General features: G+C 39.7%; 1 protein-coding gene across 1 annotated transcript in view; it reads left to right on the forward strand.

Moving 5' to 3' along the window:
• Positions 1-16,222, forward strand: part of ulk4 (unc-51 like kinase 4) — a 125,341-nt gene that overhangs the window by 102,243 nt on the left and 6,876 nt on the right. The window contains exons 32-35 of the mRNA XM_061717916.1: positions 2,389-2,540; positions 3,910-4,011; positions 6,534-6,728; positions 15,575-15,663. Of these exons, the coding sequence (XP_061573900.1) occupies positions 2,389-2,540; positions 3,910-4,011; positions 6,534-6,728; positions 15,575-15,663 (538 nt within the window). The remainder of the gene's footprint in view (positions 1-2,388; positions 2,541-3,909; positions 4,012-6,533; positions 6,729-15,574; positions 15,664-16,222) is intronic.

Here is a 16,222-nt window from a genome sequence, read left to right on the forward strand (position 1 = left end):
ACTCACGCAAGATGACAAAATAACTAGTTGTTTTTTTTGTCTTTCTTGGTCTTAAGCTGAACTATTCTTGGTCTTGACTCTGTCTGTCTTGGTCTTGATACTTTCTGGTCTTGGTAATGTCTTGGTCTCGGTTTAGGCGGTCTTGACTACAAGTCTAGTGAATAGGTGGCTGAAATCTTATGAAAATATTTTGTGTATTTATTTATTTGTTTGTATAAACAGTTTATTCTTTTGATGGTATCATGACCTTTTCCAACAGTTTAAAATAGTGTAACTCTCTTGTGCAGGGCTTGCTATGTTTGCACACGTTAAGGTGACGTAGCCGGTCTGAATAATTATGAGGCAGATTGACAGAGTAACAGCACATCTCCTGTCAGCAGAAAAACCTACGCCTACTAACTACTACAGACCTTTCTAGTGTCTGTAGTAATGCACTTACACTCACAAAAATAAACATATACCTGCATTCCACATAAAGATCTGTTGGTGTGGGACGTAAGCTGAAACCTTTAGCCCCAGTGTAGACAGATTTTTAAAATTAGTTATGTAACTGAAACATTATTGTGGACAAAAATGTTAATGGACTTTGTTGGACTTATGGATTGCTTGAGTATTGGCCCACTGAACAGTTATTGCAATGCATGTGTGACATCAGCGCAGAACTGACCGAATCTGTCCTGGCTGACTTTCACAAATCCATAGATCTGCAATACCTCAGCATACCAATGACAGATAACTACACGTACCTCAAAATACAGATATATCATCTGTAATCTAGTACTCAACCAAACATGAGACGGTACATCGTGCAAGCACTTTTTATTCAGTGCTTAGTACATTTTCCCACTCTCATGTTGTTGATTTGACAAATGGAGATGGAGATCTTTTAGAATTGATTTTAAAATGTTAATCTTTGTTTTTAAAGCCCTCAATGGGCTTGCCCCTCTTTATTTATGTGAACAAGTGCATGTTCAGAACTGGACCCAGACTGTGGAATAAGCTGCCCCCAGAAATGTGCACCATCGCTGACTTTGGGGTTTTTAAATCCAGATTGAAAACCTGGTTATTTAGACTGGCTTTTAATACACAGTATTGATGTGAAATATTCTTCATTTAATTTTAATGGTTTCATTATGTCGTTTTTTAAATTGTTTTGTTTTAATGTGAATTTTAATGGAAAGCACTTTGGTCACCCTGTGTGTTGTAAAGGGCTTTATAAATAAACATTGATTGATTGATGTGAGTGAGGGGAGAGGAAAAGAGATATGAAAAGAAAAACTGCGTGGGTTTCAGATAAAAATGTATTTGATTATTGATTTTTGTAGCTACCCCTTATGTAGCCAATATGCGCTCAAGTACTCTGGTAATGGCACTATTTCATATGAGAAGTTAAACCAGGACAGTGGGTGTTCTGTTGAGTTAAATGCCATATTCAGCTGATTTTTGCTTCTTGGTAAATTTGTGGCAATGAAATGTCATTTTAATTTAATAAGTAAGTAAGTAAAGTTTATTTATATAGCACCTTTCACAGGCAACGGAATGTCACAAGGTGCTTCACAAAAAATAAATGACTTTCCTGATTGTTCTGGTACCTTTTAGCATCTTTTATGATGATAATATTACATGGCACTTGAGAGATGGCAGCAATATGTATCCAATAGATGGATGGGTAGACTGGTGTGTGTGTGTGTGTGTGTGTGTGTGTGTGTGTGTTTGTGTGTGTGTGTGTGTGTGTGTGTGTGTGTGTGTGTGTGTGTGTGTGTGTGTGTGTGTGTGTGTGTGTGTGTGTGTGTGTGTGTGTGTGTGTGTGTGTGTGTGTGTGTGTGTGTGTGTGTGTGTGTGTGTTTCTGTCATATTTATTTCTATGTGGGAGCCGATTCAATTCTTTCATTTTATTTTAAGGCTTACACTGTGGTAGATGGAAACTCTTTACAATTGGACAGGCTGTAGATTTTCTTTTCGCTCCTATTTTGCTATCTTTTACTAAACGTTATGACTTTCAGTTTGATCTTTAAAATTACTTTAAATGGACAATTATGGATATACATGTAATATATTTGCTATTAAACTCTTTAAAAAAGGAGTAATCAGTGTCAGACATATAGGAAAGAGGATAAGACATATTGGTTGTTGTACCTGCACCTGGTTTGACTTGATTAATTTTTGTTCTGTTTACCCATTGAGCTGCCCCTGTTGATGATCATGTGGTTCTGGTCATGACCAGATTTGGCAACAATTTAGTTTTTGTCCTGATGCTAGTTCAAGTTTTTTGAAACAGGGAGTCTGCCATCATATTGCCTTGGCAGTTTTAAAGACTGTTATAGTTATAGGGTGAAAGTTCATCAGATCTGACAAAGCATGCAAGTCAAATCTTCTCCTGTTGTGCAGGTCTCATTGAAGTGGTGGTGAGTACTTTCACTCAGACTGCACGAGTCTACCTGGATGCTGGGAGGAAGGTCAGTCATATGATACAGGCCCTTTTGGAACTTCTCCACAACGTCCTAAAGCAAACATCAGTCGTTATCCGAGCTGCACTGCAGGTACAAACACTACGACAAACATAACTTTAACAATGTATACTCCTAAAAATAGAAGTATAAAGGTGACGGTGGTCCTTTCACAGAAGCCATCCATTGCCCTTTTTATAGTTCCTTTGTTCATTTTTGTTAACAGTGTTTCAGTTGTTTACCTTGTACGCTAGTTTATTTTTCACATTGCTCCACCATTGTTTACCCACTTCATCGCAAGTGAGCCCAAAGTCACCAACAGAATCACAAAGACAAAAGGTTGTCCTTGTATTGTGTCCCTGAAGGCATGTGTTCGTGTGTTTGAATATGTGAGTTTATTGATGTAACCAATGGACGCTGGCAGGTTTAAGTAACTATATAATATTGAAGTTGTGGACTCAGGAGAAAGAGGATGGGGTCCTGAGTCCCTGAAACACACACACACAAACACGCGGACAGAGGCATACACCGAGGGGCTGTCTGGCTCTGTCCCTGCGGCCTCATTATCACCACTGGCTTTGTCCTCAGCTTGCCTCACTATATAGACAGACACACAAACTCTCACGTATGCACACTCACACAAACCAGCCCCCATCTCCCTATACTGTGCACCCCAGCTCCACACATACATATTAATGCCTGGACAGGAGGGTGGGGGGACTACAGTGAAAAGAGTGTAAAAGACTGGTGAAAGAGAAGAGGACAGAAGAGGGAAAAGGAAAGATGGAAGGACAGAGATGGAAAAGGGGCCGAGGAGAATGTGCAGCGGAAATCGATTCTGCCAGAAATGCAAAGCTCATTAAAAAGAAAACTTCCACACACCAAATTCATTTGGGTAATAAGGTCTGATAAGGAAAGAGGACGTGACTCGACCACTCTCCTCAAACTATTACTTGGCTGGTCAAGAGAGAGTGAGTCAGAGATTATTATAGAAAAGAAAAAAAAGACATAGGGCACAGCAGTAAAGGAATGACTAGGAGAGAAATGTGTGCCAGTATTAATCACATTATTCCATTACTAATTGGCCTGAAGTTCCTCTGTAAGCATGAACTGAAATGTAATAAGCCAAAGTGTGACACAGATGGGCTAATAATGAAGGGAGAGAAAACTGGGTGCAAGAATAACTGTCTCAAAAAAAAGTTCAAACTGTGTTGTCCTTAAAATCTGGTTAAAGAAGGGTGACAATAACACATTACATGTAGAAAAACCATTTCAAATCTTAGTTTATCACAGTGTCTGCCTGTGTTTGTGTCAGTGTGTCAGAATAAATCTTGACAGGTCTCTGGATCCATCGTTATTGACTGTCAAATCTCTATAAATGATTCAGTGTGTGTGCATGTGTCTCTGTGTGTGTGTTTGTGCGTGTGTGTGTGTGTGTTTGTGCGTGTGTGTGTGTGTGTAGAGCCAGAGGCTATCTTGTCCGGCAGCAGAGACGGAGGCAGCAGAAAAACTGCTCGCAGCCAACCGACCCCTGAGCCAGCTCAGCATATACCTTATTCAAATGGTGAGACCAACACTGACAGACCCTTTGTGTGTGTGTGTGTGTGTGTGTGTGTGTGTGTGTGTGTGTGTGTGTGTGTGTGTGTGTGTTTGTATATTTCTGAATGGATAGGTTATACTTTCATGCAAATTATGAAAGTATGGTTGTCTGTGTTTGTTTGAGAATGACTAATTCACTGTAGAGCAAGACTGAATTATTAGTATTAAGTTTGTTTTCTTCTATTCACCAAAAAAGAAAAAAAGACAAAAGAAATAAGTTTGATTCCCTATAACATGTTGGATGAAAGACAGTAGAAAGTTAACTGTAATCTCATTTTTGACAATAATGAGCATATAAATAAGTATTTTAGTACGATAATAAGAAGTGTTGTGTCTGGGGTTGATTGTATTTGCCGTGAGGATGAGCCAAGGCTTTTTAACTGTAAATGGAAAGCATATTTTTAGTGATGTGAAACATGCTGCATCTGCAATGTTTTTCCACCAGGTCTTCTTATCTTTGGGGATACAGGAGAATGCTTTTCCTCGTGTTGCCTACATGTTTTAAGGATGTTGCTTGTATTGTGCAGCTCTGTGTGAATACGACATACTTCTGTGACAGCACAATTAGAAGAAGGCTGAATAACTGTGGTTTGCTGAGGTAGATTTTCTGGATTAAGCTTCTTCTGCCTAATAAGAACAACTGAGGTTTTAAAACTGCATCTGAACAAGCCCCAAGACCTCTGGAACAATGTATTTGTGGACAGATGAGACACCAGTGGAGTTGTTTTGCTTTAATGCCCAGTGCCATGTTTATGAAAACCTTAAACAGCATTTTAGCAGAACACCTTATACACACTTGAAAGCACAGTATTGGAGTGCTGATGATTTAGGGTTGTTTTGCAGCTACAGAACCTGCAGTCATTGCCAGAATAGTGAAATGTGGGGGAAACAGATGAGTGAATCCAGGAAATAGAGTGGTGTCAGGTGTCTTGGGAAGTCAATGTTTGTAAAAAGTGAAGAGAGGAGAAAGAAAAGAGGTGGTCTCCTGGGATACAATGGACGCATTACAGGGTTGATGGAGCAGCCGACATGCTCTCGACCTCTGCACAGCCCCTTTGCCCCATGAGAGATTAGTAAGAGCGATAGAGTCGATAACCATCTAACGTCACCAAAACTGCAATACCTGCTTGTTTTACAGGGTTTTAGAGAGATATGGACCTTTTCTTGAAGCATGAATTGTTCCCTATATTTTTTGACAGAGATGAGAATAACTGTGATAACATTGATTTATGGATTTGTTCCTAATATTGTACTCATTTTAAGTTAGGAAAGTCACACAAATTAAATATTATAACAGTAATGTTTCTACATAGCAGATATTAAGCATATAATATGAAGTAGCTCACTGAAGGTGTTTATGCTAAGATTAATGATATTAAGTATACCTAATAAAGTGGCCTGGTTTCAAAAAAGTTATTATTTTTTGAACGACAGCTACATTGCAGTCCATGGTATAAAACGACCAACTGTCATCACTTAGACAACTTGAAGTGAACTTGTGCTGTGAACTAAGACCTGACAGAACATATGCACAGTGCTGTTAAATGTACTAACTGATGGTCTGGGTTGGTCTGGATGGGTGATAGGTTAAGGTGACTCGACCAGAGTACCGGCTGATGCCGGAGCCGGAGCTGCAGCTAATACTGTGCCTGGAGCTGCTGGAGCTGCTGGAGCTGCTGGAGCTGCTGCCAGAAGTCCTTGTTTCATTTGGCTTTTTGGTATCTGACACCAGGATGGATGGACAGAGTTGTTGACCGTGATTGTCATGTAATATTAGTGTTGCAGATTGCAACTACTCAGGGTCCTTCTCTAGCAGCAAAACAGATAACAAGTGCATTAAGGTTGGTTTATTTTATGGGTTTTTTTTTACGTAACAGGGAATGGTAAATGGTGAATGGCTTACACTTGTATAGCACTTTCCAGCTGTACTCCTACAGCCCCAAAAAGATTTACACTACACTGATTTACACGGCAGTCATCCATTCACACACTTTCGCCGCAGTTTCTCTGGTCCCAGCTGCTACTGCATGAATAAGGAGACAGTTACATAGGTGATTGGATGCAGGTAGTTCAGTCTCTTTTGGCATTGTTTCCTGAACCGCTGCTCCATAGTTCCCCTCACAGCTTATACCAAACGACACCCCGTAACTACAGATAGTTTTGTATTATTTGTTAGTATAAGCTAAGCAAAACTAAAATAGCTAACTTGTGGTTACTGAGGTTAGGTGGCCACATTCTCATTATTGGATTAAAAGTGTGGCCAGCTCCTGCCAAACTGGGCTTCAAAACAACTTCTGGGTCACAGAAGAGGCTGTCCAGTGCTCTGTACGCAGTCTATAGTGTGGTAATACTTTATTTTAGAAACTTGTGTCACTCTGTTTACCTTGTTTTAGCTTATAGCTCAAATGTGACTTACTAACAAATACGTTGATGGTGCTTTTGTTTATTTAACTATTGTATACATTTACTGTTTATTTCTCTATGCAGCTGTCGACTGAAAACCAAGAACTCTGGGAGGAATCTTCTCAGTGTCTATCTTTACTGGTCCAGATTTATGGTGGAGAGGGTCATGACTGCTTGTCACCAACCTGCTTACAAAGCTTCTCTCACATACTACAAGCTCACATGGACGCCAACACACCCCAAGTACAACGCACAACGCTTAAGATCATTAAACGACTGGTAAGTAAAGGACAGACGAAACCATCCACACATAAACATCAGACCTGCATTCGTGCTTTCTCAGTGTGAAATGTTGGAGACATTGGGTGATGACATTTTGGATAACTAAAACACTTACATACTCGTGCATATACAGTTTGTGATCGATACAATTATTTTCAGTACAAGACAAAAGCTAACCAGTAAGAGTGCACTGCAGTAAAGCAGGTCGAAATTTAGGCCATTACTGCTTAAACATGTATACATTTCTGAGTCTTGAAATATTCTGAAACTTATGCAGCTGTAGTTTAACATTCAGTTTTTGGTTTTAATACAGGGACACTTATCTCTACACATATACACAGCAATACTTTTTTTCTTTGTGCAGATCCACTTAATTCACACATATTTAACTTAATTGTTAGTATTCAGCAGCATATGAAAGTCAGAGAACCGTGAAGCATATTTGGTGTAGACTCTGCAGAAAATGTATTTATTTAGATTTACTTCCGGTTCCAAGAATCTGCCAAAGCAGAATATACTGTTTAAGTATACCAGAGTTTGTATTCTTTGTCAGTCAAACAAGTAAAACTCCCTTTTTAAATCCTGTCGGCTCTTGTCCGACATCAATCAAGTAGATCAGGTTGTACTACACTGGAATGCTGATAGTCAGGGTTCTAAAAAAAAATGTCCAAATTTAATCCTAGACTTAATCTTTATTGTTTTGTTAATTTGAATGTCTGGAAATACATCCTAAGTGGCCAGCACAAAGTTTTAAAAATGGGTTTGTTTTTCAGCAGACTCCTATGAATTATGCAAAGTGCATTCCTAATCTTCTGGCTTGGCCGCAGGGTCATGAAATAGTTTCTGCATGTGGGACTCAAGGTCATCTGCCAAACTTAGATCATATGATCTGACCGAAGGCTGTGCCTGGAAGCTACAGTATTGTGTAGCTGTGTGCGCACGAAGGAAAGAGAGCATTTGCATGTTTGGATGTAATTTTGATTCCTCTCACTAATTAGTTTTAGCCAACTGAACCACCCACTCACAGGCTCTCTATCACAGACTTACTTCTTCTTCTTTCTGTGTGTCTGTGATAAACTTGTCCCCTTGTACTAACTTCCTCATTACCCCTGAGCAGCAGCTTCAACGTGCGTCTTCTCTACCCTGCCCTCCATCCTTAGTAACACACAATAATGAGTTTAAGCTCTTCCCTTGTCGCTGTTGTATGATTCATCAAGCAGCATCCCAGTGCTAAGAGAGCAACTAATTGATTTGCACAACTAATTGAAAAGATTAAATATTAAAGTCCTGAAACTCAACTGGAAGGATTTTGTACAATTCATCCACTGATGTTACTAGTGGACAGCACTGGCGAGCACATTAATGCAAAATCTAGTGCAGGTGGTCACTCAAAATGAAATCATTTTGGCCATAATCCCTCATATACATCCTTTTCAGAGTTATCAAATCATTCACTAACTCCTGGTGATGTTTGATAAGGACAATGTCATCATGGGGATCTCTCCTATGAGGCAGATATAACATATAGGGCCCGATTTACTAAGATCCTAAATAAAGAGTACTAAATTGCGTGTGCACTGAAAAAGTTTACCCGATTTTTTTTTTTTACCCGAATCCATGAGCGCATTTAAACATGAATCATTAACACAAAACTGGACGCTTAACAGAACATGGACAACAGAACATGAACAGAACACGGAATGAGAATATCATTTTTGTCAGACGAGGGGGTGCTTTTCACGGCAGGGGTGCTGAATACTGCACGACACCGGGGTATGATAACTGCAGAACAAGTATAGGCGCACAATGAGAAACACTTTTTTCTCCATGAAAACACGTGATTTATTTATTATCACAAATAAAAAAAATGAATGTGCCTCCTGTGGCAACCTTTTGCTGAATAATACTCGATTTAACATTCAAATAAAATATTTCTCCTTTTGCATGTGGAGATTAGCACCTTCCTTTCGAACGTATTAAATACAGACGCAATCACAATACGCGCAATTACTTTCAGGCTTGGTAAATCTCATTGCGCGTGGTAAATGGACCAATTTGCATCTTCCCCTCCCAGTATTTAGCGATTTCTGGCAGGTACGCCCCATATTGATTATTCATCAGGGCAAAAGTACTAAATGAATTGCGTGTGCTATTTTGCGCATTTGAGTGGCGCAGTCCTCTTTGCACGCTGTTAGTAGATCAGCTTGCATATTGGTTTGCGGGTGATGTCAAGTTTGCACACGTTTTTACACACGCAAACCTTTAGTAAATCGGGCCCATAGTCTCTTGAAAACATGCACGTGTGCAACTTTGTTTCAGGCTCTGAAAAAGTGACCTCAGTAGTATTTTAGAGTCAAATGAGAAGCCTCTGTCTGAAAGTTAAAGCTGGCTGAAGTTAGGTGATTCAACAATACAGTGACCCCATTCACAGCAAGAGATCTACAACAGATCGACTGAAAAAGAAAGGAGTCAAGGTGTTGCAGTCGTCCGTGTAAAGTCCAGAGCTCAGCCCAGTTTAAATATTTCATCAAGATCTTGAGAGCTGTAATGAAACAAACGCACCCAAACAGAAACAATATTGCAAAGAAGGGCCAAGATTTTTCCTTTATGATGTGAGAGACTGAATATATCGTACAAAAAATAACAATTTCAAGTTTTCCTGTTAAAGGTGCTTCTACAGGATAATAAATTGGATGGTATGCTTAGTTTTTCCACACTTTGTCTGCATCTTGGCTGAGCACTTTTTGAATACAGTAAACAATTTCACAGTGTAATATCCTCATGTGCTGTTGATTTGAAGTTGTATGTACCTCATTTTAACACCTGGGACCAATACTACAAAGCAGCATTATTGATTAAAGCAGGTAAATGGTAAATGGTAAATGGCTTACACTTAATTAGCGCTTTCCAGCTGTACTCCTACAGCCCCAAAGCGCTTTACACTGTAGACGTTCACCCATACACGCACACACACACACATTCACACATTCACACAGCGGTTGTCGGCGGAGCTGCCACACAACAGCGCTGGCCTGACAACCGGGAGCAACTTTGGATTCAGTGTCTTGTCCAAGGACACTTTGGTGGACACAGGAGGAACTAGGACTTGAACCACTGACCTTCAGGTTCATGGGCGAACGCTCTACCAACTGCGACGTACACACGCAAAGATTATCAGGTTGTTTTTGCCCTGATTTCCCCTTCCTGACCAACTCCAGATTATTTTAAGTCTTATAAAGTTATCCTATCAGATTATCCTGTGGACTGAAGTGTGTTTAGAGTGAAATGACAATCGTAAGTATTAAACCTTTTTAATATTTACAACAAAACATTATCGCGTGTGGGGATGGCCAACAACAATTGTGATGTGGAACAGAATGTATCCAATCAAGAGGGCAACAGGCTGGGGAACAAATGAACAGGATTAACACAACTGAACGTGCACAATATCTTTTTTGATGTTGCCACATTTGTTTTAGGCCAATGGAAACTGCCATTAGCAAATTTGACAACAACTCACTCAACAGCTCAAAAACTAAAATGGTCAGTGAGAGTTTCGTCTCTCTTCATCTTCTCTTAGAATTGACTGATCTGTTTGAGCTTCACTTTCATTTAGAATAATCTCCATGAGAAATATGTTTAATGTATCCTTTAAAAAAGAGTTGATTATTCTCAAGCATATTCCTGTTGACATTTAATGAGTTGAAACTACAGTAATCGCTGTTTTACTAAAAGCTTTTTTAAACAGAGACAGAGAAGAAATGTAGAATTTTACAATAAGTACAACAACTAGTTTCCGTTGTGTTTATATTTGTTCATTAATTAATCCAAAAGAGCTTGAGTTGCATCTGACAAATTAAGAAAGAAACAATCTTAAATGCTTCAGTAGGCTATGCTGCAGCACATTAGTCCTTATTTAATTAGATAAACAATCGTAAATCATTAGTCAGATCCACTGAGGTTTAATGGCGTAGGGGTGATATTGATCTACCTCTTAATTTCTGCTTTCACACCATCAGAATTGTTGTATTTGAGTGTTTCTTCCTGCTTTGACTGCAGCAGGTGTGGTGCTTCCATCCTGCTGTAAATGTTCAATTTCTTACATTAGTTTAGCGTAAAGTTTGTTACTTTTGTTTAAAAAATATTGCTCAAGATCCAAGATTGGTAATTTTGCTCAAAAACATTTATTTTAATAATAATGTGCCCATATCTAGGCACTGAAAAGCTGGGCCAACTTATGGAGTGACTGCTAGTGTCATGATGTCATTTAGCATGATCTCAGCTGTACGGGTTAGAAAAACCCTGAATATGTCAAACTGGTTTGCAGTACAGGATCCTGCCAAGGTTCCCTTCAAACATGCTGAGAGCCCTCTGTATACTCGCTTGACCTGATGCAGTTTCTCATAAAATTCAGGTTTAATTTCTTGAGTTACACAATTCTTTTTCAAAGAGAGGTCGTATTCTTTCCATTTCGTTTTATAAAACAGCCAACATGATTAGTAGTAATGTGTCTTGTTGTATATCTCCTGAACTGTGTCTACACCCATTTTTGGTTGGTCATGATTTTTTATCTTCTCATCTTTTTTCATTTCCTGTGAATTTCTGCTGAGTGCAGAAACAGTCCAATGTTCCAAAGCCAAGAAAATAAGTGTAAGTCAGTTAAAGAACCACAAGACACTTTCTCAGATCACAGAAGGACAATTACTCACACACTCAAACACACCTAAAACCTTTGGAGCGTGTCTGTCCTTCAAAAGATGACTTTTAATTATCTTTCATTGATTTCAGGGCTCCGTTAATCTGAATCAAAGATCTCTCTAATTGCTTGGAAACTGCAAAGGAGGAGAGGGAGAATTAATCATGTGTGAATTGGTAAAATTCAACTTGGAAAGTGTCAGAGAGGAATGTGTATTAAATAAGGGGATAGAGGGCGTAAATCTATTTATTATTTCTGTTTAAGTAGTTTGATTTGTCAGCTTCTACACTTATTTGTTTTCTTCTGGCATCGCAGAAACAACTGCATATTGGTGTGTATGCTCAGTTTATGGTTTGCTTAGGCCCATTTCATACATAAAACCCTCTAAAACGGTAAGATTTTGTTATCTTGTTAAAAAGATTAACACTTTGGTAATTCCTTAACATAGTCACACTTCAACTCAGAAGCTTCGCACTCCTTTATCTCAAGACTAAGAAATGTATTGACATATCCAAATGGAAGGGCACCTTCTGTGCAATTATTGTAACCTTTTATCCACACAAACTAGAAACATGATTAGTGTATACTGTATAAATGTATTCATATTTATTTTTCCTTCTGTCCCCTTGCAGTTTTACCAGTCACTCTTATTGTCTTATTGTATACAGCTGAGTAGAGTACTGGCTGTGTATTTGTGCACAGTGAAATCTGAAGCATTCATCCAGCCAGGCAATTGAATCGTCTTGGTTTCTTTAATACAGAGAATTCCTCTTTGATATAAAAAAAATTGTCTCGTTTCTCAGGATTCCTCTCTGATTTCTAAGGGGAAATACAGGTAGATGAAGAAGAAACTGCCTCTGCATGCTGTTGGACAGGTATACAACAAATCAGAAGCTAAGCTTGAGATGTAGGCAGCAGCAACAAATGGACTAAAATCTTCAAAAAGTATCCAAAATAATGTACAGGGGAGTAGGAACGCTGGTGGCCAACTCTTGTCGATTGCAGTAAAAACCTGTTGATACATAGTGTTCCTAGCAATTCTGCAACCATGTTGGTTGTTTTGAATAGTGGCTCTTTGACGCTGGCAAATCTATCAGTCTGCTGTCAGGTACTTTTTTACTTGTTTGAACTCCAGTGTTGTTAGTCAGAGAAAGAGCACCTTTGTCTATCTTCTGCAGTCTGTTCTTGTGTCGCTTATATGACCTTGAGTTTAGAATTATTGACGTGCGTTTGTGAGGTCCAGATGGGGAGAGGGAAGGAGAAGGGTGGAGGAGAGGGTGAAGAGAGATGGAGAGCATTGATGTAGAAGGGATGATAAGTAGGTGTGTGTCTGTGTTTGGCTGGCAGACACGCATGAATGTGCCCAGCACTGATGGTGAGGCTAAGGGTGTGTGTGCTTGCGTGCGTGATAAAAGCAAGGGAGAGAAGGGAGCGTCTTTGTCTTCTCCTAACCCCGTTTCTTAGCAACAACCATGTTGTGTCGCCACAGAGACAGAGGTGATGATGTCACTAGAGATGTGAGGAAACACGATCACCAAACACACTGACATGCATCCACTCAGAGACACACACTCACACACATAAACACTCACTGACAGTCACTTACAATACTTGTAGAGACACACACATAGTCTCTTTTATCGTGCTGGGCGACATTTTTTCGAGCGCAAACTTTTATCGTGCTTTTAAGGTACATCTTTTTGTGTGACTGTGTATTAGAAAGAGCAAAAATCATGAGTCTGTGGACCAGAGGACAGATCTAATACACACAGAAGATGCTTGATTGTCTCTTACTAGCAAAAACACGGACATTTATGGAACTGTGTTGATCTCACATACTTTTCGGACCATGTGTCCACATGTTCTTATTTCAATTTCAGTCAGACATAGAAGAGTGGAAAAAGAAGATGTAACAGAAATGTGCGATAGCGTTTATTTATTTATTTTTCTCTGTTTTAGAATCTTTTCTTGTTTTCTTTATGATATATTTGTATGTAATGTGGGGTGGTAGCTGCAGACATACATAATGACAAGTGAGCACAATCATGATTAGTGTGGAGGGTTATTGTTGGTTTAGTGTTTATCATTGAAAGTGAAAATTTACAGATTGTTCTATTCTTTGGCACATGTTGCTTGGCTCTTTATTTTATTGCACAACTTTAATCATGGTCCAGGGATTGGGTCGTCGAGGCACCCCGCCACGACTGCTACCCAGCCCACAATGCACCGGCCTTTCATGGAGCTTCCCGCGGGTGGTGGGCCTACAGGAAGGCGTTTCGGGCTTAGCCCGGCCGGGTCCCACAGGCAAAGACCCGGCCACCAGGCGCTCGCCAACGAGCCCCGACCCCAGGCCTGGCTCCAGGGCGGGGCCCCGGTGACGCCGATCCGGGCGACGTAACGGTCCTTGGTGTATTCCTCCTCATGATTGGCGAGATGAGTTTCCTCCGCAGGGTGGCTGGACGCTCCCTTAGAGATAGGGTGAGGAGTTCGGTCACCCGGGAGGAGCTCGGAGTCGAGTCGCTGCTCCTTCACATTGAGAGGAGTCAGCTGAGGTGGCTTGGGCATCTGTACCGGATCCTCCTGGACGCCTCCCTAGGGAGGTGTTCCAGGCATGTCCCTCCTCCCTAGGGAGGTGTTCCAGGCATGTCCCTCCTCCCTAGGGAGGTGTTCCAGGCATGTCCCACTGGGAGGAGACCCTGGGGAAGACCCAGGACACGCTGGAGAGAATATGTCTCTCGGCTGGCCTGGGAACGCCTCGGACTCCCCTCGGAAGAGCTGATACATTATATATTAGTTTTTGTTTTACATTCAGTAATTTCTGTTTTGTTTGTAATTCCAAAACCAAGGCCACAAAATGAATCTGATTTTTTTTTTCTGATTTTTTTTCATATTTGATAAAATTGTGCTTCTTTTTTTATTGCTGTTTGGATTCTCATGCCCACATGTGGTGCAGTTGTATTTTTATATGCAAATGATTGAAGTACAGGAGCATCCAGATGAATTCATGGGATAAAAAATGGGTCTGGAAATCAGGCTCATCCACATCCACATCCGTATAATATGTCATAGTGATTGAGTAACTAGTTTAGTAAATCTAGAAAAAAGAAAAAAATACACACATTTGCCTTTACGTGTACACAGTGTTTCAGTGTAACTACTCTGAGTTTTATGCATCTGGGCCCTGGAGGAAAGCTTAAGACATCACACAGTGGAGAGACATGTCAGGACAGGTATTAAAACAGGGATCCCAGAGCGAGGAGTCAACTGAGAATTCAGTTAGGGATTAAAAGAGAAGGTCTTGAGCTCCATTAAAATCAAGATTTCGGTGCACTTTTAGACACGAAGACACAGAATAAGTTCATAGGTCAATAAATATGGTTTGAGGTGACTCCGGTGTACAATAATTAAGTAAAATAATACGTTGGTTTATGTGTGTGAACTTGTTCAACTGGACTTTTGTTAGATTAGAACTTTGATTAACTTACTAACAATAAATTAGTGCGATGTTACTCAGCAGCTTGTGTTAAGCAGTGATTCTAATGACTTTACATCTACAACATCTCGTTATGGTTTTGTGAAGTGCTCTAATTACAGGTCCAATAATCTGTAACTGAGGACAAAAACATTGAGTCATTCACACCTAAAAAGCGTGTGAGATCAGTCTTATCTTGATTTGTTCTATGTGTCAAACTGAGGTCTAGGGTTTTTGTGTAAGAGATAGCTGTGAGTAAAGTTTATAGCGCCTTACAAGGACAGCAGCTTTGTCTTTATTGCTTCAAAGTGGTTACTAGGTGAAACAAATTCACTTCTGGCTATCTTCTTTTCAACTTGGAACTTCCATGTTTGCCCAGCAAACAGTGATGCATCGTCTTAAATAATTGGAAGACATCATTCTAACATTGTGCCTTCTCCAGCGTGTGTGTGTGTGTGTGTGTGTGTGTGTGTGTGTGTGTGTGTGTGTGTGTGTGTGTGTGTGTGTGTGTGTGTGTGTGTGTGTGTGTGTGTGTGTGTGTGTTTTAAATGATCCATTTATGCCACATTACAAACCACAACAATGTTCTCAAACCCCAGTAAGAATGTCCTGTCCATGCTAGACCCTTTCTATTCTTTAAGTGTTTACGTTTCCTTTGTCTCCCTCATTTTTCAGGTACAGACTACAGACGGATCTGATTGGTTAGAATGTCGTGAAGGGGAGGAGCTAATGACTACATTGAAGGACATGACTTCATCTAACAGGTGAGATTTACACTGTAACGGTCACTGAGAGTTACAGAAATCACGTGATTGCAATGATTGCCTCAAAAGGCTGTGAAACAAATATTAAGTTGATGGTTCCATCATTTGTTGTTCTGGCCACTTTCAAAGGTTTGAATGATTATTGAATCACAATTCAAAAACAATGTCTGATTGTCATTAGTCATCGTTCAGTAAGTTTTTTTTTCTTCTTAATTATTATGATTATTAGTATTATTATTATTGTTAGTAGTTGTAGTATTAGTATTATTAGTAGTATTATTGTCCCTGCATGTATTGTAATGCAGATAAAGACTGCATTTCAAAGCAATCAATGCAGAAAATTAGTTAATTCTCAGAGGTTCACATACTCTAGGTACTGCATGTTATAAAAAGTAATGATACAAAATAAAATTAGAAAAAAAAATCACTATCAAACTATGTAGCGATCTCCATTTTTTTGATTAGCATCAGCACTCTGCTGTAAAATTACATTTACATGTCATCCATTACCTGCAAGTGTTTTCTCAAGCAGTCCAGCTTCCTCTGATTTCAAGAACAA

The sequence above is a fragment of the Cololabis saira genome, chromosome 3, assembly GCF_033807715.1.
Source record: "Cololabis saira isolate AMF1-May2022 chromosome 3, fColSai1.1, whole genome shotgun sequence".
Lineage (NCBI taxonomy): Eukaryota > Metazoa > Chordata > Actinopteri > Beloniformes > Belonidae > Cololabis > Cololabis saira.